The 16,371-nt window shown below is 43.2% G+C and overlaps 4 protein-coding genes across 6 annotated transcripts; 2 read left to right on the top strand and 2 right to left on the bottom strand.

Moving 5' to 3' along the window:
• Window positions 1-2,877: 2,877 nt before the first annotated feature.
• Window positions 2,878-6,430, top strand: BDBG_06823 (amino acid transporter). The gene is made up of 6 exons (XM_031722783.1): window positions 2,878-4,150; window positions 4,209-4,371; window positions 4,431-4,442; window positions 4,500-4,704; window positions 4,766-5,124; window positions 5,211-6,430. The coding sequence occupies exons 1-6, from the start codon at window positions 3,224-3,226 to the stop codon at window positions 5,234-5,236; spliced, it is 1,692 nt and encodes a 563-aa protein (XP_031579768.1). The 5' UTR covers window positions 2,878-3,223; the 3' UTR covers window positions 5,237-6,430.
• A 120-nt stretch (window positions 6,431-6,550) lies between these two features.
• On the top strand, window positions 6,551-11,177 carry BDBG_06824. 3 transcript variants are annotated; one of them, XM_031722784.1, is made up of 6 exons: window positions 6,551-6,991; window positions 7,087-7,258; window positions 7,327-7,576; window positions 7,634-7,876; window positions 7,935-9,888; window positions 9,954-11,177. In XM_031722784.1, the coding sequence occupies exons 1-6, from the start codon at window positions 6,947-6,949 to the stop codon at window positions 10,062-10,064; spliced, it is 2,775 nt and encodes a 924-aa protein (XP_031579769.1). In that variant the 5' UTR covers window positions 6,551-6,946; the 3' UTR covers window positions 10,065-11,177. The 3 variants fall into 3 exon arrangements, with proteins under 3 accessions (XP_031579769.1, XP_031579770.1, XP_031579771.1); XM_031722785.1 differs by having other exon boundaries at window positions 7,935-9,337; window positions 9,412-11,177; XM_031722786.1 differs by lacking the exons at window positions 6,551-6,991; window positions 7,087-7,258; window positions 7,327-7,576 and having other exon boundaries at window positions 7,600-7,876; window positions 9,954-10,945.
• On the bottom strand, window positions 8,708-14,052 carry BDBG_06825 (RAD52 DNA repair protein RADC). The gene is made up of 7 exons (XM_002622661.2): window positions 13,669-14,052; window positions 13,300-13,600; window positions 13,117-13,203; window positions 12,883-13,062; window positions 12,637-12,829; window positions 9,734-12,586; window positions 8,708-9,616 (listed from the first exon to the last, which is right to left on the bottom strand). Exons 1-6 carry the CDS (start codon window positions 13,674-13,676, stop codon window positions 11,451-11,453), a joined length of 1,905 nt encoding a protein of 634 aa, XP_002622707.2. The 5' UTR covers window positions 13,677-14,052; the 3' UTR covers window positions 8,708-9,616; window positions 9,734-11,450.
• A 40-nt stretch (window positions 14,053-14,092) lies between these two features.
• BDBG_06826 (UBX domain-containing protein) lies at window positions 14,093-15,860 on the bottom strand. Its single transcript, XM_002622662.2, has 3 exons — window positions 15,520-15,860; window positions 15,076-15,434; window positions 14,093-14,956 (listed from the first exon to the last, which is right to left on the bottom strand). The coding sequence occupies exons 1-3, from the start codon at window positions 15,599-15,601 to the stop codon at window positions 14,450-14,452; spliced, it is 948 nt and encodes a 315-aa protein (XP_002622708.1). The 5' UTR covers window positions 15,602-15,860; the 3' UTR covers window positions 14,093-14,449.
• Window positions 15,861-16,371: the final 511 nt, after the last annotated feature.

Here is a 16,371-nt window from a genome sequence, read left to right on the forward strand (position 1 = left end):
ACCTTCTGCTTCAAAGAGTTGATTCTTGTGAGATATGATAATTTTATTAACTATAGATTGATGAATCTCTTCAACAGGTGTTTATACATATCAAAAGACATTATCTTTCAGAAGAACCTTTATCTTGTTAATTCATTGATACTGACTACTTCACACAACCTGAAGATTCTACTCAATGCAGTCTGTAAAGCAGCTGCAGTGATTTCTTCAGTGATATCAGATCTACTCACTGCAATAATTTCTGCAATGATTTCTGCAGTGATTTCTTCTGTGACTTTTGATTCATCAACTGATGATCTATTCATTAATGAGGAAATTCAACCTGAGTGTTTATTATTTCTCATACTTACTAATAATTGATGAATTGACTATGAAATCTCCGCGAGAATACCTATCTTTTTAGTGCAGAATACACTGAATTCCCTGAAAATCATAGTTGAATCTCATGACTCTTCAACATCTACAAGAGATATCACTATAGTGAGAAAATCTACAGTGAGAGAAGCTTCAGTAAGAGACAGTCTTGAAGATCTACTTACTGATTCTGAGATTACTGCACTTTCAATCTTAAAGAATCTCACACACATCAAAGCTTTCATGAAATGAAAATATTATTACAAGGTCTGTGTTAAAGAGATTAACTATTCAAAACAGATAGAGATCTGATGACTGATTGAGAGAATATTATAAATAAGTGTTCTTCACAGTTAATGAGTATTTAACAAAAAGTTCAATAATATGAGTGAGGTTATTTACTATAAGATCTGCTGTGTTGTCTGTGAAAATCATTAACAGAAGAAAGTCAATTACTTAAGAATCTTTATATCTGTTGTCTCTGCATTCATCTCTTAAGCTCTTATGATGATCTCAGTATTCTGAGACTGATATGTTCTGTAGATTGATATGATGACTGCTTTTTTAAATACTTAACTATCTGCTGATGAACAGATATATATGAATTAACTTACAGAATTTTATAAAGACTGTAATAATCTTGTGTGTGAGTTGATGCAGAGACTCTACAGTCTTAAGTAAGCAGTACTCTTATGATATAAGCAGCTGTGAAAAATGCTATTATACTCAGACTTTCATATCAGTCTCTATAATACTGAACTATTTATTTATAATGAAAGACAGATCTATATAATTATCTATATAAATAATATCTGTCTCTACAGTCTGAAAATCAATGATCTGAACTGAGTCAAAGCTGAAATTATCACTAATTATAAGATTAAGAATGTAGAGGATTTCAACTACTATCTAGAAATGAAAATTAATAGAGATTTAACTTTATTAATATTATCTTAACTTCTCTTTATAAGAAATCTTCTGAAGAAATTCTCAATGAATAACTATTACTCTACATTCACTTCTATGAAGAAGAATATCAATTTTATAAATGATGATAAGAAACTGATTGTATATATTGCAGAATTTATTCTACAGTTCTATTAATCTGATATCAGATTTCTGTAATATTTGATAATTAATACATATTCTGATGTAAGCTTCACTGCAGAATTTCTTGAACAATTCAGCTCTCAGTCTATATCAAAGAACTGAGCTGGATTTAAATGTACACTCTGATATCTACAGAGTTCAATCAATGAGAAAATAATCTATCACAGAGATGCTGATATTGAACCTGTAATATACACAGATGCTGATTAAGCTAGTAGAGATTCAGAATCTTATTCAACTACCAGTTATATCATCTATATAACAGATGGCTCTGTTACATGATGAAGCTGCTGGCAAACTAAGGTCTCTAAATCATCAATGAAGGCTGAATATATTGCATTCTCTGAGACTGTATATAAGCTTGTCTGTCTCTGTGAGCTTCTAGATAATACTGAATTCATCTCATCTCAGCTTAACAATTTAAATGCTGATGATCATCTCATTCTCATCACAGTTAATTAGACTGACTGTGTGACCGTGTCTGAAATCAGAATCAGATTTTTTGATAGTCTCATTATCAATTCAACTGATTTCATTACACAGTTTTAACATTAGATAGTAGTTTCATACTGTTTCAGTGAGACTTACTGTCTACTCTTGTCACATTTTTTAAATAGAATCATGATTTTCACTTCTCAATTTAAATTATTTTTATTGCTTTAAATGTCTTTAAATCTCATTTGAGTGTTATCAAAAAGTGTTACTTTTTAAAAAATTAAAAATAGTCTAAAAAAAACCTTAAAATGTCTAAAAATAGTAACTTTATGCTAAGAATGAAACTAAATGAGATTAAATGAGATCACTTTCTTATTTTTTTCAAGTCATGATTTTATTTAAAGATCTGATATATAGTCACTTTGCATGTTTTTTTAATGACTAGTCCCAGCAGGATTCACACTAAGAAATGTATGAAACCAGATCAAATGAAATCAAATGTGAAATTCATGGTTCCAGCGGCCAGTCTACAGTCAATGATCTTGCTTATACAATTCATACTGATAATAAGTTCATCATAAAGCTATTCTCTTTCAAAGCAATTTCACACTGCTTGAAGTATATAGAGATCTGTTTACACATTCTTCAGAATCTTATCTGTAAGAATAAGATATCTATCTGATATATTTTATCTACTGAGAACACAGTGAATGAGCTTACTAAACTACTTGAAATGTTGAAATATACACGTGAAAGGAGAATATGAAGATGAAGAGATAGAGAGATAAAAAATAATGTATCTCATGACTGGTTTTTCATTATTACACATTTTCCAGTCATTTTTTGTACCTGTACTTGATTTGAAGGCGAATTTTGTATATAGCATAGTGTATAGTTACTCTGGTGAGTGGGAGTGTCAGGTCACATTATCTGGCTTACTAATCCTCCCACCATATAACTTTCCACAAGCTAGCAACCTTGCATTCACACAAGTTTTACATCTTCCACATAATAATAATCATAATAATGTACAGGCTGCAGAGCTGGCTGTTCAATCCTCTTCATGAATTCAAAGAGATGCATGTGACATCATGTGAGGTCACATTACAGCATTTTTTGCACAGAAAATTGGTTTTTCTATAATAAATAGAGAGAAAATACAGAGATTGATTTACAGCTTGACAACTGACATCCGGTTGTGTAATAACCCTACGTTCTTCCGGTAACTAGGTATGGCTGGGCTGGCAGTGTCACGTGATAATTACACTGTGTCGTTGAATAGCGCTCGAGAGACAACAATGAAGCCAGCTTGTTATCAAGAGCAATGATCCCACATTTCGCTATGCCCAAAGGCGATAGATTTGATGTTCACAGGACTGAGGAAAATGAAGTAGATGTAGAAGAATCTCGCGCCCTGCTGTCCCTGGACGAAGAGGAGTCCCTCGCCCAAGCAGCTCCTGCGCAATTACCCCTGCCTTCGCCATCCACCTCCAAACCGCAACCCCCAATATATATACCCCCTTCGAACGGTCAACCTCGGACCCCAAGAACTCCTAACCGAGTCCGATTCGATTTAGACGATGACACTGAAGATGATGGGGAAGAAGCACGAAGACATCACATTGGCCATCCCTACTCATGGCTTGAGGGGAATGATTATATGAATGGCGATGGATCGAGCGCAGGCCGAAGCAGTACCGGCCAGCTTGCCCCTCTACTTACCAATATCGAAGCGCCTAGTGTTACTCTAGCTACGTCAGGAGACTTTTTTCCTGAGGACCATTTGGAGGGTGCGCGGCCCAGGAGCGGGTTAAGGAATGCCTTCATGAATATGGCGAATAGTATTATAGGTGCGGGAATCATTGGACAGCCGTACGCCTTTCGGCAAGCGGGGTTAATGGTTGGGATCATACTCCTCTGTGGACTTACTCTCACCGTCGACTGGACTATCCGTTTGATCGTTATCAACTCGAAACTGAGCGGCGCAGATTCGTTCCAAACAACAGTGGAGTTCTGCTTCGGAAGGCCCGGTTTAATAGCCATCTCCATCGCCCAATGGGCATTTGCATTTGGAGGTATGGTCGCATTTTGTATCATTGTCGGAGATACAATTCCTCATGTCTTCGCGTCAATTTTTCCATCATTGAAGGATACGCCCTTTCTATGGCTCCTGACGGATAGGCGAGCCATCATCGTTCTTTTTGTTTTGGGGATCTCCTATCCTTTATCCCTTTATCGGGACATTGCAAAAGTAAAACAACAAGCCTTTTCTTCCCCTTTTGAATTACATACAGCTAATATTGTAGTAGCTGGCGAAAGCATCGACACTTGCACTAGTTTCCATGCTTGTGATTGTGGTAACCGTGATTATTGAAGGAATCCGAGCCCCTGCCGATTTGAGGGGCGATCTATTACACCTCAAATTTTGGCAGGTCAACGGTTTCTTCCAGGCGGTTGGTGTCATATCCTTCGGTAAAGTTGGACCTAGCCATGAATCTAGTGCCTACATGCTAATGTGACCTTTTTTTTAGCATTCGTTTGCCGTACGATAAACTTAGCCCCTTTTCCCCGTTGTGCAGTAACTAATACCTTTTCTCTAGATCACAACAGCCTCCTTATATACGGCTCCTTAAAGAAGCCGACTATGGATCGGTTTGCTCTTGTGACACATTCCTCTACGGGTATCTCGATGGTCATGTGCCTGATTATGGCGCTCGCAGGGTTTTTTACTTTTGGTGAGAAGACAAAAGGCAATGTGTTGAACAACTTCCCACCCGATAACGTTATGGTGAACATTGCAAGACTGTGAGTGTATATTTCTGGGCTGAGCAAATAACAAACCCGATGCTGACTAGGGGAAATCCAGATGCTTCGGCTTGAACATGCTCGCAACCCTTCCACTGGAAGCTTTTGTCTGCCGTTCAGTGATGACAACTTTCTTCTTTCCCGATGAGCCTTACAATCTCGCTCTCCATGTTATATTCACATCGGCGCTGGTCGTTACTTCCGTGGTGTTATCATTACTCACATGCGATTTGGGCGCTGTGTTTGAGCTAATAGGAGCTACCAGTGCCTGTGCCTTGGCATATATTTTACCTCCTCTATGCTACGTTAAATTGAGCAAGTGCAATTGGAAAGAAAAAACACCAGCATATGCATGTATCCTGTTTGGTGGCATTGTACTTTGCACTAGTGTTGTCCAAGTGATGATAAAAATCATCAAGAGTAAGTCAATAGTGTCTGCCGCCCTACTGTTGTTTACTGTTGTTGGATCAATGTATTCTAACACTTGGATTCTTTGTAATTTACAGATGAAGGCGAGAGAGGGACATGCTAGCTATTTACGGTTGTGTTGATACGATATCCTGGTCTGACTTTTCGGTACGCCGTCATTGTTGCATATATAGAATCCCTAATTTCCCCTACGACTCGTCTACGAGCACTTCCATGGCGTTAGGGTGAAACTTGCTGGCGAGGGTATTATTGTACTATACATATACATATACATTTTATTTTATCGACATTCCGGTGCAAATTGTCGTGGGGTATAGAAAGAAAGAATTCTTCCCCCCCCCTCCTCTTTTTTTTTTCTTTTCTTTCGATGACCTGGGACATTTCCGAATCCCATTATGCCAGCGTGATACCGCAGACAGAAGGCGATTCGATCGGGCTTTTAAACCACCCAAAATGTCACTATTTTACCTCCCTTCGTCCGCTTGCACTAACCGTACCTCCCGATCGTATGACTAACAGAATTATCGCAAACCATTGCTAGTACGATCTTCCCTTAATTTGCTGCTTCAACCTACGCTGTAGTTTGTGGTAACACCTACGCTGCTACTAGTATGGTCTTTATGTGCGAAGGTTTATTCTCAAACTATGTTTGAAAGGAAATCTGACGGCAATCTTTGCTCTCCGGTGAAATCGTCACAATCTATTTTGGGACCACCCTTGCGTCCTCTACTTGAGGATGCTTCAAGTAGGCTATTTATTTTACTTTCGTTTTCATATGTTCATTTAATATAACCACAATACTTTTACCTTCCGGTGATTTGCGGTGCGATATTTCGCCGCAGAAGACAAATTCCAGGTACGTTGGAAGGATTCAATTTCATATCAGAGTACAGTACATATTTGCCGCACACATTTCATATTTCCCCTGCGATACTCCTCAAAATCAGAGCTCCACTACTCAGAGTATTTACCTCACAAATCTCGCCTGTAGAGGAATAGATACACTGAAGAAGGATCTTTCATGATTTACTGATCCCGACCCTCTTCAAGACCTATTTGCTGTGGTGGGCTTAATATATTATATATCAAGGGACTTTCTTTTATCCTACCTGGCTTTCGGTAAGCCACAGCGATCAAAGCCTGGCTGCATGAGGCTGTCAAGAGAAGTCAACAAGTTCATCGTATATTGTTTATATCCTTTCTCTATTATTTCTAGGCAATATCTCTAAATGATTCTCTATTTTGAAGGATATTGATGCTTTTACATTGAGTTCTTATAATTAAGACACAATTCTTTTCTCAACTTTTGCATCAGTATCACCACGAGCAGAAAATATCTAGACTGGTTTCTTTTACCTTCTGTGAGGCGTGTCCTCTGTTGCTGGGTTACTGGGCCTTTGTGTGCCTCATCCCAGCACCAGCAATGTCACCAAGAGTGTGTTATTCTCCAGCCTTGCCCTAGGGAACAATATAAACTAACATTATCTGGCGCTTTCTTATTCCTTGACTTGGTTTCATCGTCATATACCCTTGTTTCTAGCTTTGTAGCAGTTGGTTTTCTCTAAATCATTCTTCCATTCGCTCTGTTTTCGTCCCATTATCCTGAAAGAAAGGCCTATCACCATATGGTATTTGCCTTGAACTTGAAAATAGAGTCTATTCTCCACTGACGGCGCCAGGTCAGTCCATTCTAGGTATACAGTACGTGCCCTTCTCATATCCTCTGATCCTAAGTTTGAGGATAACGAACGACCGTCTAGGGGATCAAAAAAGGGCTACTTGACCATTAGTGTTGCTAACTTTATCGGAAGCTATGGATGAAGAAGAACGCCAGAGGCGTATGCAGGAGCTTCAAATGGTATCTTGGACATTCAAATATATATGGAGATCCTGTTATTGGGTTCTATGATTTATTTCAGGGAGTATATGCTCACTCCAGTTTCACAAATTCAGGCGGATTTGGGCAGTGCACGCCGTGAATATATATCGACCGTTGATGACGCCCCGAACAAGTACCGCCATGTTGGGTTGGATCAGATCGAGGCCATGCGGGCAGCCAACATGAAGGGTTCTAAAGTGCAGAAATTGGCAGAAGCCAACAAGACTCAGTTAAGTGCCTGGAACAGTACGCATCCTATTCGCTATCCTTTACTGCCTGGGGGGTTTTAGTGTCGACTGACTGAGAGTTAACAGACGCGCACCAAACAATTGGGGGTGATGTCCAGTTGGAAGATCTGGATAGCATGATGTCCGGACAGAGTCACCGTGCCCAGCTCTGTGATTTGATTCAATCAAAAGGTGGACAGAAGTATATTCACGGCCCAACAGCTCCTCCCAATGGGCGCTCCAGAAGTACCCAGCCGCCCAGAGGTTCCAGGGGAATTGGGCGTGGTGGAGGAGTAGCGGGAAGCCGCGCCCGTGGCAACTTTTCAAGAACATCATTGTGAATCATCCCAAATTCCCTGAGCCTTCCCGTCTTATACAGTCACTGATATCGTAGTGGCCCCCAAAGTACTCCTTCACCGTGTGTGCTTGGGTCTGGTGGAGGCCACGCTGTTGAAAGCACCCCAGACCGGCGCCGATGTCTGGACCCTGCACGCTCCGACGCGGCTGAGAATTTCCGTGAAAAAGACACCAAGATAGGGAAAGCAGGAGTTACTCCACGGACCCCTAGAAGTGATAGAGGCTCCGGTGGACTAGGCCGTCCAGGCATGGTTAAAACCAGACGGGTTGTTGATCCAAGGTAAGCTAGAAACTGGTTGGTTTTATTGGGTATCAAAGCTGACGATAGGCGATCAAAGCGCCAACTCTGAGGCAATGTTCGCCGACCCATCAGACTTCATGGCAGTTGCGAAAGTACATAATGCTTCTTGCCCTTCTGATCCCCCTAAGCCAACGCGGAATGCAGCAGCCCAGCCTATGACTCCATCCAATCAAACCAAGCAAGAGAATGCCGCTAAGGAAGAAGTGTGCATTCAGGAAGGAGCTTCACATAATGGAGTGCTGGAAGAACACATTAAAGGGGGAACTCAAAAGCGAAAAAATGAAGATACTATTAGCGCCACGCTCGCGAATGACCTACAGCTCAAAGGAACTATATTACCGGAGCACGATGCAAAGTCAACTTCGGGAAATACTTGGGCTATTCAAGTAGATAGCCTCCCCTCTGGTGGTATTGGACCTGGGCAGACTGACTTTGGTAAACTAAAGACAGATAAAAGGTTTAGATCAAGCCTTCCTCAGCCAATTCATGCATCAGAAGAGTCGACACTCCTGATCGACCTGATGCGGAAAAGTCGATCACCTTCAAACCCAGCATCCGCCATTCGCCCTCGACATATGGATTCAGGAACCAATATAGCTCCTATGTCATCCTTTCTGACTAATACTCCTCCGTCCATGCGGATGTTGCTGCCGGAAATACCAACCAGCTCGGCTGGTGCAAAAGCAGTTGGGAACTCTCAGAATGGAACTAGCAATGCAGCTCTGAAGGCTGCACTCGACTTGCTTATTGACAGGCTACAGAGAGAACTGCACCAAGTGAACCAGATTATTGAGGATACTCCCGGGCCTATCGAGCTCACAGGTATAGGAATTTATTTGCTAAAGCGGAAGCAGCAATTAGAAAGCGAAATAGCGGAAGCAATTGAGATGGAGAGTGATATTGTACTCCCGTTCAGTGCATTGACATTAGAAGACCCTTCTCATAAGGAGCCAAATGAGGAGCATAATGTCTCTCAAGAAATGCCCATCCCAAAGGTCCCAGTTGTTTCCATGGATAAAAAGGAGGTAGCTCCGCTGATTCCTGGATCGGGGTCTACAGCGATGTCGTTTGGCAAGCCAAATGTTGGCCCCCAGGAAGTTCTGCTCATGTCCAACAACACACCACCGATTCCTACACCCACTTTATCTACTTTCACTAACTCAGTACACGATATTATCGGTGACCATTTATTGCCAGGAAGGAATCCTTCGAGCATCAAATCAGATCTAGAAACGCCAAAAGTACTAAGTGGAAACAGTAGCCTTCATGACTTTTCCACCCCCCCTGCTGGTCCTGCAACTGGAGAAGCAAGGCCGGCGCCGCATGGTGCAGTAGCGTTTGATCATAGTTCCTCTGTTAACCAACTACAAGTGCGAGATACGCCTAATATCCCGGACAACGCAATAACTCGACAATATTTGGAATCTACTTCTGAGACAAGTAAGCGCTCAACTGAACCACGGAATTTGCCTCTAAATGGGCAGCGGAATCACCATTTGTTGACTGCGACACAGCAGTTATCAAGTTTTGCAATTCATCCCCTGGAGCAAAGCAGCGAACCGCCCTCTCCCATTTGCTACATGACTGCAGTAGTACAATCCCCTGTCGCACCATACCAACCTAAGCCTGCTCCCCAGGGCCCACAGTGCGTCTCTTCTCCAGGGCTGGGGGTACCGCCTAAACCGAGTGAAATCAAGCCCATTGCACGGAACTTTGCTCCTAAGTTTCCTATGTCAGCGGCAACGATGCAATATTCCGGAGCATTGTTCCAACGTCAGGAACAAAATGCAGTACCAAAGTCTCCTGACACTACAACACCATCTTGCCACAACCCACCTGTTGACCCTAGTAAGCCTATCACTCCAGCCTTTGTGTCCAGGTTCCCAGTGTCAGCCGCAACTTTGCAATACTCCGGGACGATATCCCATGCTAGCATTCAAGCAACAGACCCCCCGCCGCCAGCAGGACAGGAAGGTCGCAACGCTTCTACTGTGAGCGCCACACGCAAAATTTCTGAAGCTTCTGTATCCTCCTCAATTAACCCGCCCCGACTTAGTGGACTAGAAAATTCCAAATGGGCTACACCAGCAGATGCACCTACTTCACCCAAAGGGGCGAGCAAGGGACGGCCATCACCCAGACCAAGAAAAGATGGAAAAGGTATTGATATGTTTATCGCAGAGATGGCAAAGCATCAAGTCACAGTGTCCCAACGCACCATGGAGGAGTCGACAACTAATAGCGGGCCGTCGAAGCGCCAGAAGGAGTCCCCTGGCCTTGCGAGCTCTAAATGGGCTAGCTAGATTAGGTTTATCAATGCTTGGTGCCGAGCTACGGAGTCTAGAGTGAACGAGGGGAAGAAGTATGAACTTTGGCTGAAGATGCGGTTACCCATAACTGTGTCCTAATTTGCGTTCCCAGCGTGTTATCCGTTTTCTTTGCCCATGATTGATGATCTGCCCTTGCAATTACCCCCTTCCACCGGCTGTATTGCAACACCCATGGAGTATCATTCTGTGAACTCTCCATGAATATTCCCGATGTTGTTTATTAGATGCGACCCACAGTTTAGTTTCTCGCAAGTAATAATAGCCCTGCACTCTGCACTTTTCTTTTCTTTTCTTTTCTTTTCTTTTCTCTGTGTTTTTGTTTTTTTGTTCTGCGCCCCTTTTCACCTTCCTTTTTTTTAAAAAAGAAAACGCCAAAGTACCAAACCCGTTTCCTTAATATTTCCAGCCAAAAAAAGAGGTACTTTTTGATTTGTTCGAATGCACAAGCCAAACGTCCCTATGGACTCTCTAATATTACTTTGAAAAATTTCCGATTCTACAAAGCTTCCGCATTGTACACTTTGGTACTCAATTGTTTCAAATCAATGTAAACTGTTTGTTGATAGGTTTCACTGATATACGCATAGATTTCGTTCTTCAGCTAAGAATAAATATAGGGGCCATATCCACGTTAATCACCAGGGACTCCAACGAGAGTACTATAACGGGACATGGATCACCAGGATGAACGGTCGAAGTTGGAGGAGCCTTACAGCAATCAGAACCTGTAAGCCACCATGGCAGTATTGGTATCCAGAAACGTATGTTCTGTTATGGCCAAAAATTTATATCACAAGTGCATCAGTGATATGTAATCGAAATAATTAATGACTACTATTGGTCCACCTGGTTTCCCTCAACGGATGGAAATCAGAGGAGAAACAGGAGGAAGGAGGGGAAGCTGCAGCGACCAACTATAGGAAATGAAAAAAATTCATGTTCCATTTTGCTGATACCAACCTGATAGTAATAAGTAAGAACCGATCCACTACTCCGCAGCGTCCGATGATCTCCCTCCCATTACCCAAATGAAAAGTAAAATAAAATAAATATGTTCGCGGGCGTTGAGGGCCAAAACAAAACAAAGAATCCCTTACTCCTCAATATCATACAAAGAATGAATACACTTATAAAGGTATGGATACCATACGGTGAACGCCGATGGAATAGAACAGAAGACGCCGGACCGGATGATGGGTATGCATGGAGATCAAATAATGATGCTATTGCTGCTGCTGTTGTTGTGTAGTGGTATTTGAAATATTCTCTCCATTACCAACTCTAGTTTTTTTCGTGGGGTCATTAGTGGAATCTTCGCTGCCTTGACCGTTCGTTACATCCGCAAGAGGTGGTCTCTTCCCGTTTGCGTTTTGAGCTTGAGCAGGGGCTATGATGGTATTCGACGAAGCAGAAACATTGGCGGCATTGCTTCTTGTCATTCGTGTAGGTGGCCTGTATGAACTAGTCGTCATAGGACTCCTAGCTGCAGGTGGTACTAAGCCGATACCACTACCACTCACAGGGCGGGGAACTGGTCCTCTTTTTGTCGAATCAGGGATATTGGTTTTGGTTAGATTAGTGTACTGAACCTGGCTAGCCGAAGGGATGGAGCCGGCAGTGTTATCTGTGAACCGCGGAGGGTTAATGCTAATTACGGTGCGAACAACTGGGGCCGACGCATTGTGATTAATGCCCGCTGTCTTCCGGATGGAAGGACTGTCGAAACGTGGGTCAAAAGCAGGTGCCGATTTAGGTGCCTCATAAGGGTTGGTCCTTAGAGCATCGGCTGCCCGAGCAGAGTAAAACCCGCCGGCAGGATCCTGTGGGCGTTTGTCCTCAGGAATCTGAGGGTTGAATGGCGACGGAGCCCTGGATGGAGAACCTTTTGGGCTATCCTTCGAGGTTAATTCGGATTTCGTCTTTACTTGATCACTCGGGAGTGGTGGGGGTAGATTTTGGGTGTGCTTGGGCGGTTGAGGAGGGATAGGTTTTGAGGTGTTCTGTGGCAATGGCTGGGGTCGTGGGGCTGTGGGGGTTTTGAGATTTGCGGCAAGGGGATGGTTTGAAGAAAGTTGAGGGGGAACGGGTCTATTTAATCTTTCACCGGAAATAGGTGGAAGGTCAGGTTGCGCCCTGGAAGGGGGGTCTGTAGCCCATGAACTTCCGGGCTTCGATGGGGTGACATTATGATTCATATGCTTTTTAGGGGCTCCTGGATGGTTCTTCTGAAGTTCGTGAGAGGTAGAATGGGCTTGTCGGGGATTCTGTTGGGGTGGTTCAGGCTGTTGCTGATCCACAACCACTTCATCGGGGCGCTCGGTGTGAGATTCCGCGAAATCCGCCTCATCAAATAAATCACCTACGAAAGGTTAGGATCTATATTCAGCGAGAAGCCAAGACAAAACTTACTTCCGAATTCGCCTTCTAGATCCAATGCGAGACTTTCATCTGCTTTGGCTGTCGGCGCATTATGCGACCGAGGCGGAAGTCCAGTGCTAGCTGGGTTCGGTGGGTTGGAAACCTCATTGTGGGTAGGATTAGTTTCCTTCTTCACGACAGTGTGGGAAGCGTCGCGATGTAGATCCCCTACATCCCATTTTGTCTAGAGATCAATCAACTTTTGGTCAGACAGCTTTGGTAAGCGTTGTAACTGACCGGCGCAGCCTTGACCTTCGTCACCCTACTTAAGTATTCCTTGTCATAGACACAATTCCCAAGAACATTACCGAAAGTCCTTAGAGCCCGTTTCAAAGCATCTGTCGTGCCTTCTTTCTTTGCTTTCTCAAAGGCTAGTGCCTTCGATTTCGAGTTTTCGCTATGCCCGTATCCAAGGTCCTGTTATCTATGTCAGCGTATTCTCGGTGTCACTACTATAAGGAGCGGACCAACCTCATGAAACGCCCCATCCTTCAACGTCACCCTCACAATAACAGCCACTCCCACGCTAATTTTCCCCGTATTTGGATTTTCGTCAACCTGTGAAAGTGGACGATGAATCAGAAACTAGCCTCTGCTGGCGTCGTTGTTGTATGCTCGTCAAACGTGACCCATCGCAATGCCGAACCAACTCACATAATCAACCTGGATATTTTGAATAGAACTCGACCACCCGTTAAATCCAAAAACTTCATTCGCGAGATTGATGCATTTCTCTGCAGCTAAATAGTGCACCCTGAGCCCTCCAGGCCCTTGTCTGGAGGAAATATATTCCGGACCTAATCTTTTTTCAAGGCGACTCTGTAGAGTAGCAATTTCCTGAGCAGTATATTGGTTCAAGCGATGTTCAGAAACCTCAAAAGGATTATTGGTTGTGGCGTTGCCAAAATTCGTTGGAGTCATTCCCGCTGGCCGTGGCCGGTGCTGGTCACCTACCCTTTCAGGCCCGGGAGTATTAGGACGATCAAAGCCAATGTAAACGAAGGTGCATATGATGTAACTTACGCTGGCATAGTCGCGAATTGACTTTAAACACATGAAACCCCAGCAAGCACCTACGCAGTCCAAAATTGTGAGAGCCTGTTGATTGTGAAGTTCAGCGAGACGGGCGTGAGGTTGATGGTTGATGGTTGACAGTTCCGTCGAGGGAACGCGTGCGTCTAAACGCGTATGGGGCGCTACACCGATGGCTGTTCACGTGATATCAATACGATGGTCTCCTACATACTCTCATCCTCATACGACAGACAATATTGTCTCGCTGTAATTGTGCATGGACTTCGAGTGATGATATTTTGAACGTAACTGGATATCCTAGGCGATCTGACGCCGTCAAACCTATGATCCGGCAAACCATTTTCCTACCCAAACGGGTAATCTCGGGCTTCTACATTTCTAAAGATGAATGCTGTCACAGGTCATATCGAAGGGGAAATTTATCATGTACGCGACATGTCTTCATGTTATATGAGCAGATCGGGAATGTAGCTATGACGTAATGGAATTTTTAGGCAAGCACTCCTTACCCGTAAATGCGTGCGTAAGTTCTTAGATTGGAGATAAGGACTCGGGCGAAACGGAGCGACTTCATACAATTTATTTTTATCAATGCCATAGGTATTCGCTATAAACAATGCCAAATGAACCATTGTGTGCTCTTTTAATTCTATGCAATAGTTGGGGGATGCTATAGCAACCACACAATAAAAAAGCACAGAGGATCATGATATGAAGGTAAATTAAAAAATAGAATAAAACAGAAGAAGCAGAAGTAGAATAACAAAAACTACTTCACAATCAAGCTTGCACTGGGAATTAACCCAAGCTGCTTAAGTGTCTCTCCGAATGACTCTGCATCGAACACTTTCCGAGGGAAATTCTGCGTAAAGCTCTCAACCTCCATCCCAATTTCCTGAGTCACTGCCGCGGCCACCTCGAACAGGGTCGTATCGACGGGAAAAGTTTTCATAACATTGCCAGTTGGTGTTTGCAAACGTAATCGAGATTCTGTATAGGCCGAAGCCGGTTTCGACGTAGCGGGTGTGGTTGGAGCAAGGCTTGTTGCGGGCACGGCGGCAGGGGGCGGGGCACGACCTTGCCGCTCAGCTTTTTCCCTCTCAGCGCGCACCCGCCTCTCTTCCTTATCAGCTTCGATCCTGGCTCTTATACGTGCCCTGGCTTCTACTTCCTCTTGCTTTTCCCGTCGTTTCTTCGCAACTTCTTTCAGCTGTTCTTTTTTTTGGAGCTCTTCCTTGAGATCTTGTGTCTCCTTTGTGGACTTTTTTCGTATTTCCTAAAATTTATTTTGCGTCAATTCAACCTTTAAAGAAAAACAGAGGGAAAAACGCAAGTTGTCACAGGAGAGAGGCCAATCTATATATACCCAAATCTCATCCAGTGGGTTTCACTAACCTCGTTCCTCTTCTGGTCACTTTTATCCTGCTCCAACATCTGCGCCTTCTTTGCAGCTAGCTTCTGCCGCAACTCCTCCAGTCTAGCCTTTTTCTCCTCCTCGGTCAGCGGGGCAATTTCCTCCGTCGATTCCGAAAAGTCAACATGCTCCGTCTTCGATGCGTGGAATTCAGCTTGGGCCTGGCTGCGGAACCGCTTCCCGCACTGGTTGCAGACAAGACTTCTCGCTTCTTCGCCCGGTTTCAACACTGGTGGCTCATCTGGGTCGATGCCCAGCTGGGTAGTGGCGGAGGTGGAAGCTTTGATTTCGTCGAGGGATTTCTCTTGGTTGGCTTCGAGCCATTCGAGGGCTCCTTGTACTACAGCAGAACCATATGCTTAGACTTGATAGTGGAGGTACGGATGGTCAGAGAAAGTGTACATATAACAACGGAGAGCACTTACATCCTCCTGTTTTGGATACAGCTAACTGAGCCCTCTCTGCATCAAATCCCATGTCGATGAGTTGTGCTAGATCTGAGGGCATGGTTGCGGAAGGTTCTTGGTAGGTGTGACGTGGGTGGATTGTACAGAGCTAGAGGGAGAAGAGAAGATCTAATAGGAGAGAATGCAGAGTGAATTATATGATAGATAGAGGGAGAATCCAGGCGACTCAGTTCGCGTTGACATGCACCTTTCGTTCTGGATTGCCTCTCGCCCGCTGCTAGTCAGTTATTAGTGCGGCAGATCCAGCAGAAGGAGAATGAAGTCATAGCTTAATGTTTATTTTTACACGTGCCTTCGCTTACTGTTAGAGGATAACGTTGTCATCTATAATCTATCTAGGGTGAAACTATACCATATGGGAAGAACGTAGGGTTAATTTATGGTGATTACACCGTGGATCCACCATTCCACCCGTGTCACGTGTCGCTGATTGTAACACATGTTCCACCATTATATTCAGCAACACATCACTGAATATTAAATGTCAAGATGGTGTTGAGACAGTGCAGAACTTCTTAACATTATCATAACACTACTCAGTAACTGTGTAATTAGCAGATGTCATCATCAGAATACTACTAAGATACTACAAGACACTGTATACTGTTCTGTCAGTGAAATCAATACTATTAAGCTAGTTATCTATTACTCAGTATAATTACTGCTATTCATCAACTATCTATTCTATTTAAAGAAATGAGATATCTTAATTACAATGCAAATATCTTATTATCTGAGACTTATATATTAAATAATCATTATTTTCATTACTATTCTGTATCAGAATATTATATAATACTATCTTTCAAA

The sequence above is a fragment of the Blastomyces gilchristii genome, assembly GCF_000003855.2.
Source record: "Blastomyces gilchristii SLH14081 genomic scaffold supercont1.16, whole genome shotgun sequence".
Lineage (NCBI taxonomy): Eukaryota > Fungi > Ascomycota > Eurotiomycetes > Onygenales > Ajellomycetaceae > Blastomyces > Blastomyces gilchristii.